The sequence below is a fragment of the Vipera berus genome (assembly GCF_964194415.1).
Source record: "Vipera berus genome assembly, chromosome: 2".
NCBI lineage: Eukaryota > Metazoa > Chordata > Lepidosauria > Squamata > Viperidae > Vipera > Vipera berus.
Genome location: NC_138203.1, coordinates 229,194,983 through 229,206,759, shown reverse-complemented (window position 1 = coordinate 229,206,759; position 11,777 = coordinate 229,194,983). Strand labels below are relative to the sequence as shown.

Sequence of the window (11,777 nt, the reverse complement as noted above, 5' to 3'; positions counted from 1 at the left end):
ACTGCTCGGCTTGCCTCTGGATTCTCGTCTTGCGATCGGGCTGGTTTCCCAAGACCAGGGGTAGGCGACCTTGGCTCTTTTAGGACTCGTGGACTTCAACTCCCAGAATTCCTGAGCCAGCTGTCCACGAATCCTAAAAGAGCCAAGGTTGCCTACCCCTGCCCAAGACGAACTTCTTGCAGGCTTACCTCGGAGAAAGCCCCCTTGAGCGCAGCGGGGCCTCCTCGCGAGGAGGCCTGCGGAGGAGGACGGTGGCATTTGGCATAATCCCAGGAAAACGAACGCACGGCACGCCTGAGGCCCATCATTCATAAAATACTTTATTGAAATAAAATCAATATCTTTACGTTAACACAAACTGGTTGTAAAATGAGTTAGCCGGACAAGTTCGGAGACGCTCCCCGCCCCCTCCCCTCTCTGACAGAGCGCAGGAACAGCCACGGCCGAACCCCCAAGAGGGAGCGGCTCTTCCTTAGGCGCACGCAGGGAGAGGGCGGAAGGGCTCAGACGCCTAGGAAATCCTACAACGGAATCAACTGGGAATCGGAGTCCACCCTCACCTCCATCCCCGGATCGTCCTCGTCGCCTTCTTCCACGCGGTAACTTTCTTAAACGGCTGCCTCTGCAACCCAGGGCTTCAGTGGACCCCCTGATGTCTGCGCTCAAGGCAGGCGACCCGCGGGATAGTATTGCAAGCCGGCGGGGCCTCGTCGCACAGTGAGGCCCGTGAGGCTGAGGTTCAGTCTTGACGGCCGCAGGTCCCAGTCACACCCTTCCGGGCCAAGCCGGGAGGTTCGGGCGCCAGCAGTCCAGCATCCGCAATCCGGGCTTCAGATCTTTAGTCTGCGGGCGTGCGGCGCTCCCTTATTATTCCTGGATGACTTGGCAGGGAGAGTCGAGGTTTTCCGCGGGCTGCTTCTCGGCTTCCCGGACTCGCTCTTGCTCGGTCAGTTGCTCGCTGGTCGGGATGGAGTTTTTTTTCGGGCGACCTTTGGGCTTGGTGGGAGACTCAAGGCCTCCGCCTTGCAAAACCTGTTTTTTTTTTTTTTAAAAAAAAAGAAAGACAAGAACCCACGCTTAAAAGTCGCAAAGGGTCTGACTTAGACCAAATCCAAACACAACAATAGTTAACGCTAGGGAGCAAAACTCTGGGAGGGTTGGGAAATGCAGAATCGCCCTCGCCCCCAATGAAAAGACACCACTGCTGCTTAGCGCTGCGCAACAGGCCCGGCCAGCCGCCTGGCCTCTATTTCCGCCTGCGCGTCTTTGGGGAGAAGGTTCCTAAGTGCTGAAGTCGAGTTTGAAAGGCAAATTGCCGAGCTGGTCAGCTTCTGCCTAGCAATACACCTTGAAGCGGAGAAAAGTCTCTTTCGTTAGACTCCTTCCCCTCCCCCCCCGCTTGCCTCCTCGCATTTCAGGCGGGTGAAAAACAAAGGCGCCGTTTCTCGTTCGCGGCGCCCTTCAGTCAAATTCACTTCCACACGGATGTGATTCGAAACTGGAGTAAATAAGCAATCTCTTTATCTGTGGCAAAGGGGCTACGAGCGGTTACTTTTAAAACGACGAGAGCACAGGTTACGCTGTGTTCAGGTTCAGGACGTGCCGGTTAAAGGAAAGTGGCTGCCTTTCCTCCTCCCTCCGAGTATGGCTTGGAAAATCAGCTGCTACTCTCTAAATCAGGGGTCTTCAAACTTGGACCTTTTATGACTTGTGGACTTCAATTCCCAGAATTCCTCAGCCAGCTTTGCTGGCTGAGGAATTCTGGGAGTTGAAGTCCACAAGTCATAAAAGGGCCAAGTTTGAAGACCCCTGCTCTAAATGCTGGGCAGCATTTTGAAGGAAACCGTCTGCCTGCACACCGCCAGGACAGACGTTGCCTTTCAAACCAGGGAATTCTCCCTGAATAGAAAGAATGCAGCCGGATTAGTTACAGACTCACCTTCCTTCCGAAAAAGCTTTCTCCAACCGCTGCCCTTCAGCAACGTTGGGCCACGACTCTCATCATCCGGAAGGCGCTTCTTCAAGAGGCGAATGGACCTTGTTTGTTTGTTTGTTTTTCTCTCTGAAGACGTTTCGCTTCTCCTCCAAGAAACTCCTTTACAGCTGAAGAAGAAGCTTCTTGGAGGAGAAGGGAAACGTCTTCAGATGTCCTCCTGCTTGAGCCGGGGACTGGACTAGAAGACCTCCAAGGTCCCTTCCAGCTCTATTCTGTTCAAAGAAAAAACAAGATTGCCTCTTGAAAAAGCGCCTTTGGGACAACCAGAACCTGGATGGCTGGGCGAATGGATGAATCTCCGTAGACAATTCTTATCATCCTCAGCCAAAGCAGAAAGGGCTGTCTGGAAAATGGGATGAGACGTGGCCTTAATAGTTCTGGTCAGAAAATGTTGGATAAAGATGCTTTGGGCCTAATCAAAAACCACTCAGTTCAGTGGAATCTTCTTTTTGCCTTCGAGGCTTGCTTGGCTCCCTTCTCTAGATGAAAGCTCCAAGGCAGGAAAGCCCGCGTTCCCTAAGTCTCCTCCTGGCCCCACGTCTGAGATTTGAGCATGCCCTGGCTTCTGCCATGGGGTGGAGTATTGTTCATAAAACCAGCCGGCTCCCAGTTTATCGAAAGGCTTCTCCCCTATTTTTGCGAGGGACTACAAGCGGCCTTTCAGTCTTGGTCCTTGAGATGAGAAAAAATAGCTCTGCCCTGCCTGGATTGGGTGGCTCAGTCATCCAGGTCCTGGTTGGCCCAAAGGTGCTTTTCAAAAGGCAGCTGGACTTTCTTAAATTTTACAAAAACCCAAGAAAGTCCGTTTGCCTTTTGAAAAGCGGATTTGGTGGGCTACTTATGGACCCCGCAAAATCTTCCACAGCTTCCATAGGCGAAGGCTGGAGGCCTGGGCCCAGGAGGGGAGAAGAAATCCTGCCTCTGTATTGTATTCCCAGAAGAACTCCTCAGGCAGTCAGCTTGCTTTTCCAATGCAGAATACCCATAGTGGTTGGCAATGATGGGAGTTGTACTCCAAAGGAAGGGATCCCTGAGAGGAAGGATTGTAGCCCTAGGTCTATTTTTCCCGAAAACATCCCATTGATAGGAGGGTAGACTTCCTCTATTTGGCTGTATAAATAAGGGCTGGGTGAAAATTTCATAGCCTGAAGTTCAAAACAGCACACTTACTATTTTCTTCCACTTCATTCTTCTATTTTGGTACCAGGTTTTCACCTGCAATTGACTCAGGCCCAGGGATTCCGCCAGGTCTATCCTACAGGGAGGAGAAAGATGCATGGATTGCTGGTCCGTCTTAAGTGTGTCTGGCGCACTGAAGGCAGAGCCCTCGGCTCTCCTTCCCTCCCGGAGCCTGAAAAGAAGAGCCGAGCCGGGAGCAGCCCTGAGAGGCCGGCTGCTTCCAGGAAAGGCAAGACCCCAGAAGACTGGAGCACAGGTTGCAGTTTGATCAGCAGCTCCCCTGGCTACATTTCCTGCTCAGGAAGTGCTTGTCAGCTTAAGATCCCAGGAAGAGGTGGGTGAGTGAGTGAGTGAGTGGTGTGTGTATGTATGTGTGTGTGGGGTGGGTGGGCAGACAAACAGACTACCTTAGCTTTTTTCGTTAAGGTTCCCTTTGAGGAACCTTAATCCTCCTGACCTCCACCGCTCCCCCCCCCCATGCGAGAGAAGGCCCCGGTTTTCACTCAGGACTCCCTTGTCGGAAGTGCGGACACACACACACACACACACACAGACTTTCTCTTCCATGATACACTACTGGACCTCCCAGGCCCTCCTCTTGCAGATCTGGAAGAAATCTCTCCTCGAGGTAACCCCTCTCGTCATCTCTCTCCTGCAAGCTCGCACATCCACACAGTAAGCCCCCCCCTTCCTCCCCCCGCGGGACTCTGACCTCCGGGGGATGCCCACCTGTCGGGGGTGGAGAGATACTTCTGCTTTTCGAAGCGCTTCTCCAGGCCCATCAGCTGCAGTTCGGTGAAGACGGTGCGGCTCCGACGGCCTTTCTTAGCTTTACCACCCCCCTCGGGGGCTCCCGGCTCCAGCTTCCCGCGGAGGTGCAGCTCCAGCGGCAGGTGCGGGGATCCGGAACCGCCTTGGAGGCTGGAGCCGGCCGCCAGGAGCGCCGAGCTCAGACCCGAGCAGCCCAACGGCGCCAGCGGGAACTTGAAGACCGCCGCCTGCTCCGCCTTCAACACCGCTGGGGAGAGAGAAAAGCAGAGAGACAGAGGGATAACACACAGGATAGACGCTGGGTAAAAACAGAGAAATCCCCACCTCACCCCCATCCCGGTGTGTGTGTGTGTGTGTGTGTGTTAGGGACAGAGAGAGAAAAGAAAGAAAGAAAGAAAGAAAGAAAGAAAGAAAGAAAGAAAGAAAGAAAGAAAGAAAGAAAGAAAGAAAGAAAGAAAGAAAGAAAGAAAGAAAGAAAGAAAGAAAGAAAGAAAGAAGTGAGAGTGTGAAGGGCAAACAAAACCTTGGAGAGGCTAGGGCAAAACGAACCCCCCGTTTTCTATTTCACTTCAGGAAGGGCGGACTCTACAGACTGCTCTGAGATACGAGATAGCTGCGATCCTGACGCTGTCTTTACTCGCCTCCAGCTTTCTCGATGGGGCTTCTACGGTAGAGAGGCTGCGAGAAGGTGCGTCAAGCCGCCTGCGTTTCCTGGGACAGACACACACACACACACTCTCAGCCCTCTGCATTCCCCCCCCCGGGGCTCTGTCAGCCCCTTAGAAACAAGCTGAAAAGGGGTGGAGTGGGGAGAAGAGGGCAACGGCACCTTCTGGACAAGTTGGACTATGGCTGCAACCCAATACATCTGGAGGGCGCTGGTTGGGACAGATGTTTTTTTCAGTTAAGTTCGGTCTGGGATTTGCTGTGACTGGCTACAGTAATGGTAGCCTCTAGCCGGATTTTTTTTTTTTAAAAAAAAGGGGGGGAAGGGGGGTTGTCCGATTTCGGCAGGACTCCCCTTTGACCTCAGAAGCCTCTGACTGGTCTAAGCAAGAGTTTAAGGAGAGGCACGCACATTCTTTTTCCAGGTTTAAGAGCTGCCCTGTAGGAAAGAAACTCAGGAACAGCGATAACAAATCCAACCCTGCGGTGCCTTTCTGGGCTCAATCTGGTGCCTTCGCATGCGCGGGGTGTCCCTTCCCATTACCCCAATCTCTACAAGTCTCAAGGTGGTGGCCTGTTTAGTCCTTCCTACTGAGGAAGGCTGACATCAGGTCGTGGGTGGGGGTGGGGGTGGGGGTGTCCCAAAGCTGCAAGCACCACTTTCTAAAGGTCTTGGCTCTGTTGGTTAAGAACAGGATTTCTTTCTGAGGAATTGTGGTTGGCTGCAAAAACAAAAAAACAAAAAACCGTGCTCATTGCACGCAAATCCCTGCGCCGGCAATCAAAGTTGCAGGGACCCAGGGGTGCGGGCAAAGGAGCACCCTTGAGCTTTGGGGTTAAACTTGAAGGGCTCTGGGTTGAAGGTGAACGGAGCCCCCTTGCGAAGCCCCCTTGCATGCTCTTCGGGGATGGGAAGCGCTTCTTCTGGAACAGGGGTGGTAAGGACAGCGCAATCCCACGGATGCTGCTTGACCGCAAATTTCGAGGATCCAAGCCTCTTCGTTGGAAGCATTTCCAAGGGACTCAGCAGCCGGTAACTTCAAGGGAGCCCTTCCATCGTAAATCAATACGGTGAAATTTTCCATTGATTATGGAAATTAATGGTACCCTTCCAGGGTTGTAAATAAACTCTTGTGATGTCAGGAAAGCCTAGTTATTTCCAGCATGGAATTGACTCTGTTTTTGTTGAGGTTTTGGGGTTTTGAAGTGCGTCTGCAAGGCATTAAGACAGCGGTCAATATTGGCTTCCTTAAAGGTATTATTTTATTAAGCTGCTCCCAGAAATCATGAAATTCTTTCTTCCTCTTTCTTTTGGTCCCAGAAGCAACAGATTAGTCTTTTGGAAAGCAAGCAAGCAAGCAAGCAAGCACTGCTGCTAAAAAAAAAGTACCAAAATAATTTTCAAAAAATGCAGCTCATTTTTTAATTAGGCAAAAATGAGATTAGATTTTACCTAGTTTGGTAATGAAATGTCTACAAGAAAACAACCAAGCTCAGAGTGCACAAAGGACCCCACAACATTAAATGTGTATTTACCAGAATTTACAATGATATATGTGGAAATAGATAATCACGTATTTTCTTTCACAGCTATATATGCAACCTATAAATTTGATATTTTAAACTGAAGCATAAATCCTTTTACTGTAGAACAAACTTACAGACACAAGCATATATCATAAATATATGACAATTATATATAGTTCCAGTTGTGAAACTTTTCAGCTGCTTGTTAAGGATAGCTTTCAATTCTATTGTATAAATAAATTTAGAAATAATCAGAGCTGTACTGTGATATTTAGGTGAAATGAGAAATAAATTGCTTTTGGGTGCAGCAGGATATAAAAAGTATATTTTTAAGAACACGCAATTGTACACTTTTTCATTCAGTTGAGGTACAACTGAAAACATACAGATTTACTTTTCAATGTTTCACAATACTGAACCCTAAAGGGGCTCAAATCTATATTATTGCATTAAACCATGTTTCCTAATTTTGCACCAACCACTGCTATAAAATAATAAGAATATTCCAAATCCTTGGGAAGGCCTTAATAGATGGATAAATATGCCAATTCAGTTGCTGACCAGGCAACTGACCATATCAGCACACTGGGTGCTATACCAAAAAAATATTGAGCAACTGTTAGAAAATCTGCACGCTGATAAAATTTCCATTAGTCAATTCAGTTCAGCTCAGTTTGTTGGATTTGTAGACTAGTGCATCCATCAGTCAATTGCAAAAGGCTTGGATATACACATATACTAGCTAGCCCATACACAATGACATCCTGGGTTCTTGGGAAGAACTTGGAGGCCAACACCAGCTAAAGAATTGGCAGCTGTGACTTCACATTGTTGTAAACACATAACATCATAATAATACAGGCTCTATTCAAGTTCTCTAATTCAGTTCACTTTTATGTGCATTTAAAATCCCTGGAACTTGGAACACATCCAGTCTGAACTCTTTTGCCCTATTACTTAGTGCTGAGTCTTCTCAGGCAAGTTTATGCAGAAGCAAATCCCACAGAACTGAACAAAATTTGAGGAATTTCCCCCCAAGACTTCATACCGTAGAAGGAAGAAACCACGTTAGCTTCTTCGCCAACTTGCTAAGCCAACAGTAACAAAAAGCAAGGACACAATAGCTCAGAATCTTTTACATCTTTTGGAAGTCGGGAGGAAAGAGATAGCTCATGGAAACATCCAATCAATATCTATTTTCTTTCTTTTATTTAAAAAAAAGGGCAAGCTCTGGAGTGCTCATTGTTTGAAGGTCTGTTTGAGGGTCAAGAAGCCTCAAGGAAAGTTGAACATTAATTCCTGAACCCTAGTTCCAAAAGTTATTCCCTTCCTTATCCAGGCGAAATCCAGTCCTAACCCCAGCCTTCTTGGCGATATATCCTAAAGAACAGGCGTAGCTTAAAATCATTTCACGAAAATAAGTCCATTTTTACTTCCCCTGAAGGCTTCTGAAAGGCGATACTCAAGTTGACAAAGGTAAATTAGCGGCCCGGGGTGGGGGGATGTAAAACGGAGCGGAGATCCAGCCGGATTTGTTCCAGTGGGCAAAATCTGCTAATGTCTTGCTCTGGAATTTCCTCTCTGGATTCTCGCCATTGATTAATCCATAGCGAGCTGGAGAATCTCCCTGTAGACCCACAATCTTTCTGCCTTCATTGCTGAAACCAGCTTACAGCAATTCTTCCTCTCGCTATCAGTCCAATCCCTCCTTACCAGCAAAGCTTGGGGGGGGGGTGTCCTTAAGTAGAGCTCCTCTGCAAGCCGAGGAGCCTGTTCGTTAATCTCCAGTTCCCCCTTTGCTCTGACATAAAGACAGGGTGGAGAATTGTTGCAAGGATTTAGGGCTATGGAGTAAGAAGAGAAAATAGGTTCTGCGTAAAGCATATCCCAAAGCAGGAATGCAAAGGCCCTCCAGAATTGCTCTCAAAGACAGAACGTTTATCTAAGCACCTCCACCTATTCTTATCTTGTTAAGCCCGGGTGGAGCAGTGGGCTAATGCCTCCTTAAGTAACACCAGCTGCCTGCAATTAGTGCAGGTTCGCATCCCACCAGGCTCAAGGTTGACTCAGCCTTCCATCCTTCCGAGGTAGGTAAAATGAGGACCCAGATTGTTGGGGGCAATTAAGCTGACTTTGTAATAATGCTGCTTGGGGGGGGCGAAAGCCCTAATAAGCAGGCATATACATAGAATGAAGGCTACTGCTAAGCTTGTAAGCCGCCCTGAGTCTTCGGAGAAGGGCGGGATATAAATGGAATTAAAATAAATTAAAAAAAATATTTCGGGAGGTGATATTTTCAAAATGGAAAAAAAAGAAGATAGAAGAACATCACTTCTTTACAGTGGGTAGTCACTTTCGCGTTTGGGTTGTACAAATAATGTCACTGGAGCTAACCTTTTGGCAATTTGGCACTGTCCCCATTACTGATATAACAACAGGGCAGTGCTACATGTATATGTTAGCCGTGAAGAAATGGCCTTTTATCTGAACGGGCTTTTTCACTTGTTTTGCAGGCTGGTTGCTCTCACTATCCTTGCTCTGAGCAAAACCCGGAGCAACCTCCTCCACTGCGCGCTCCTCCCTCTTCCCCCATCAAGCTAAAAACGTGTTCTCGATGAGCAGCCCCCTCAAGAGAAGGGGCAGGGGCCGGTTCGTGGCTGCTGCAGGGTCATTCTCCAATTAGAACAAAGCAAAAGCAGGGAACAAGCGACTCCCCAGAACTGAGCCTTGGATTTCGCTTTTTCCAACCAAGGCTGGTCGGATTTCAGCCGGTTCTGGAGCGGCCCTTGTCTCTCGCTTATGATTGGCTTTGTCGCGGAGATGTAAGCGTGCGGGGGTCCTGATTTAGAGAGGACCCACTGAAATGAAACCAGCCCTGGTTCTCGGCTCCCAGCTGAATGGAGGGTGGGAAAGAACCCGATTACTGTTGTTGCATCTCAGGCTCACCTCAGAGAAATGCAACTACCCGCCCAAAGGATCGGACCTAGGCATCCTTGTGCTTTCCGGTTTCTCCTCGAGGTACAATTCACGGTTGGGACATGGGGAGGACCGGGTGATAAGGAGCTGGCAGCCAAGGAGACCCAGCTGAGAGTCTCTTAGCATCTTAGCTTTTCCAAGGCAACAAGCAGATCCGACGGACGGGTGGGAGTGCAACGGCCAGAAGGACACACACACACACACAGAGCCTACTCTCTCTCTCCCTCTCCCCCCCCCTCTCTCTCTCCTCCAAGCCTTGGTCCGGGCCCACCGGTTGTTCTTGAGGGAATGGCCTAGTTTGCCCTAAAGTCAGGGCCACCTTCTGAGGACTCCTCCAGTTCTTGGCAGGCCTCTGGGGGCCTTTTTCTGCAGCAGTCTGGGGGGGACCCGTAGCAGAGAAGGAGGTCAAAGAGGTGTTCCTTGAGAAGAAACCGGCCCAGGAGATCACAGGACTTTCAAATACGATGACCTACTCGGCTGCCCAAGCTTCCTCAGCATTCCCTATCCCAGCCGCTGCTCCAAACGTGATTTCCTTTTGCTGGTCCAGATCAATTTGAGAAGGGACCTCGTTCCTGAGAAGCCGCTCTCAGCTCCGCGTCTCAGAACTAAGGCCCGGCCAGACCGACCTCCTCGAAGTTGCCACCCGAGGGAAGTCTGGCGCAGCTCGGCTCAATCTGGCCGCTTTCCACTCCCCAGCTGGGTCGGGGGTCCTTGGACCTCTACATAAGCTTTCTCTGTTTTTTAACCTTTTCCCTGCAAGCTTGGATAAAGCTGTCAACTTTGGAGCCGTCGCTCTATCCCGAAAGTTTTCAGATAGAGACTAGAATGATCTTATGAGAGCCCATCCTTAGTGCCTTATTCCCAACAGAACTAGCCCGAAGCCTATTTTTTTAAGGCGGTGAGGGAGAGGCCGTGAAAAAGTTCAGATTTTCCATGGGCTTTGAATCAATGGCAAGGAAAATATTACTCTCTGTGGAAAAGAGAATGCTCTGAGGAATGAGGCTGTCCTCGTTTAAACCCACTAAGCGTAATTGGTCACTCATTTTCAGAGAGAATTACTTGGACGCTTCTTGTCTGTTCCACCGCGGCAGGCGATCTAAACTAAAAAGCCTCCAGGGGTGTTACCGGATCCTCCGTCCCAGCAAGGCACTAAAGACCCCCGCGGTTTCCCAAGATCGACTCTCAGCTGACTGCAGGGTCTCAGCTGTAGCCCAGCCCTCCCAGTTGAGTCGGGGGGGGGCTCCTGAAAAGAGGGGAGCTTCCGTCTCCAGCTGCAGAGAAGATAAGATCGGGGCGACACCCCAAAGGCAGGGTGCATGGGGGAGAGAGGGAGAAGGGAGCCGCAATTCCTCTCTAGATCAATGGGAGCCAAACCACTGATTTCAGGGCTGGGTGGGAGGAGGAACGGCTGGTTGGCGGGCGAATATTCTTTCCCGCAAGCGCTGTGAGCAGCCCCATCCTCTACAAAGGATTGATCTCCGCCTTAGCCCCTCCCTCCAAGAAGATCTGGTTTTTGCCCCCTCCCGCACACACACACACACACACACACACACACAGACTGGACAGGTCCACCAAGAGAGACAGCGCACAAGCGAAGAAAGACCTACCCAAGGGGTTGTGGTAGGGTCGGGTCGACAGTAGAGCCTTCACGCCAAATTTGAGCAGCTCCCCGGCTGGTGCCGCGCTCTTGGCATCCGGGTGATCCGTCAGGATCTCCTCGATCATAAAGCTCCGATAGCGATGCGACCGGTGGTCCACGAAAGGATCTGCGGGGAAATAGTGGGCGGCAGCGGCGGCGCCCAGATCCAAAGGGTGCTGCATTGTTTCCTGTCGGGAGAGTTCCCTTCCTTCTGCCAAGTCAGCTCCGCTACTCCCGACTCAGAGGAGCCTCTCATCGGGCGCTTCGGCCGGAACACTCGGAGGCCTCGGGCAGGCCGGGGCCATCCTCGCTGCTGGAGAGCGCCGCTCCTTTGGCTAATGCTCCGGGGATCTCCACCGACCGCCCTGCCACCAGCTGGATTCCGCCGCCGCTGCCGCCGCCGCCACCACCGCTGCCGCTCTTCCACCGTCGCCAGGCCAAGCAGGGAAGCCTGCACCCTCGCTTTGCTCGAAGGCGCGGCCTCGGAGAAGCAGCTTCTTTCTCCACCCCAGCGCCACTCCAGACAACAGCCTAATATAAGAGTGACGCTGCTCGGAGCGCAGGGGGCTTGGGATGTCGACGCGGGGGGGGGGGTGTACGGCGAGGGGCGGGGAGTACCTGGCAAAGCGCTCTTGATCCGGCGCGAAACCAAGCGGATTGGTGGCTGAGCTGGCCGGCTGAAGCGCGCCCGCCCCCTTTCGCAACTCCATCTACGAAAGAAGTCCCGGGGTCTGCCCTGCCTGCGGGCCAAGCGCCCGGACAGTCTCGGAGAAGGGAAGGGAGGGGAAGGGGAGAATGCAGCGGTGGATGCCGAGGAGCTGAAGGGGGATGACCAAGTCCTCACTGCTAAGGCCATAGATGAAAAGGCAAGGAAAAAGGAAGGGAGAGATCCTTCCTTTCCCTCCTCTATCTGCTGCCTGCTTGGTTTAATCGCCTTACAGACTGCCTCTCAGGTCCCCAAAGTCCCAAATGCTAAAACCAACCCCGGGCGCTTTGAACGGGGCATTTTACTCGGGTGCCTCT

General features: G+C 50.9%; 1 protein-coding gene across 1 annotated transcript; it reads right to left on the bottom strand.

The window, feature by feature from the left end:
* Window positions 1-355: 355 nt before the first annotated feature.
* On the bottom strand, window positions 356-11,123 carry BARX1 (BARX homeobox 1). The gene is made up of 4 exons (XM_081316332.1): window positions 10,723-11,123; window positions 3,905-4,193; window positions 3,167-3,251; window positions 356-1,032 (listed from the first exon to the last, which is right to left on the bottom strand). Exons 1-4 carry the CDS (start codon window positions 10,934-10,936, stop codon window positions 868-870), a joined length of 753 nt encoding a protein of 250 aa, XP_081172458.1. The 5' UTR covers window positions 10,937-11,123; the 3' UTR covers window positions 356-867.
* Between the last annotated feature and the right edge of the window lie 654 nt (window positions 11,124-11,777).

What these genes read in the sequence shown, in the direction of transcription:
- BARX1 (XM_081316332.1), bottom strand. Translation starts at nt 10,936, where the DNA reads ATGCAGCACCCTTTGGATCTGGGCGCCGCCGCTGCCGCCCACTATTTC. An exon ending in ACCCTACCACAACCCCTTGG is followed by an intron (nt 4,194 to 10,722) that starts GTAGGTCTTTCT and finishes CTCTCTCCCCAG; the next exon opens with CGGTGTTGAAGGCGGAGCAG. An exon ending in GAATGAAGTGGAAGAAAATA is followed by an intron (nt 1,033 to 3,166) that starts GTAAGTGTGCTG and finishes AAAAAAAAACAG; the next exon opens with GTTTTGCAAGGCGGAGGCCT.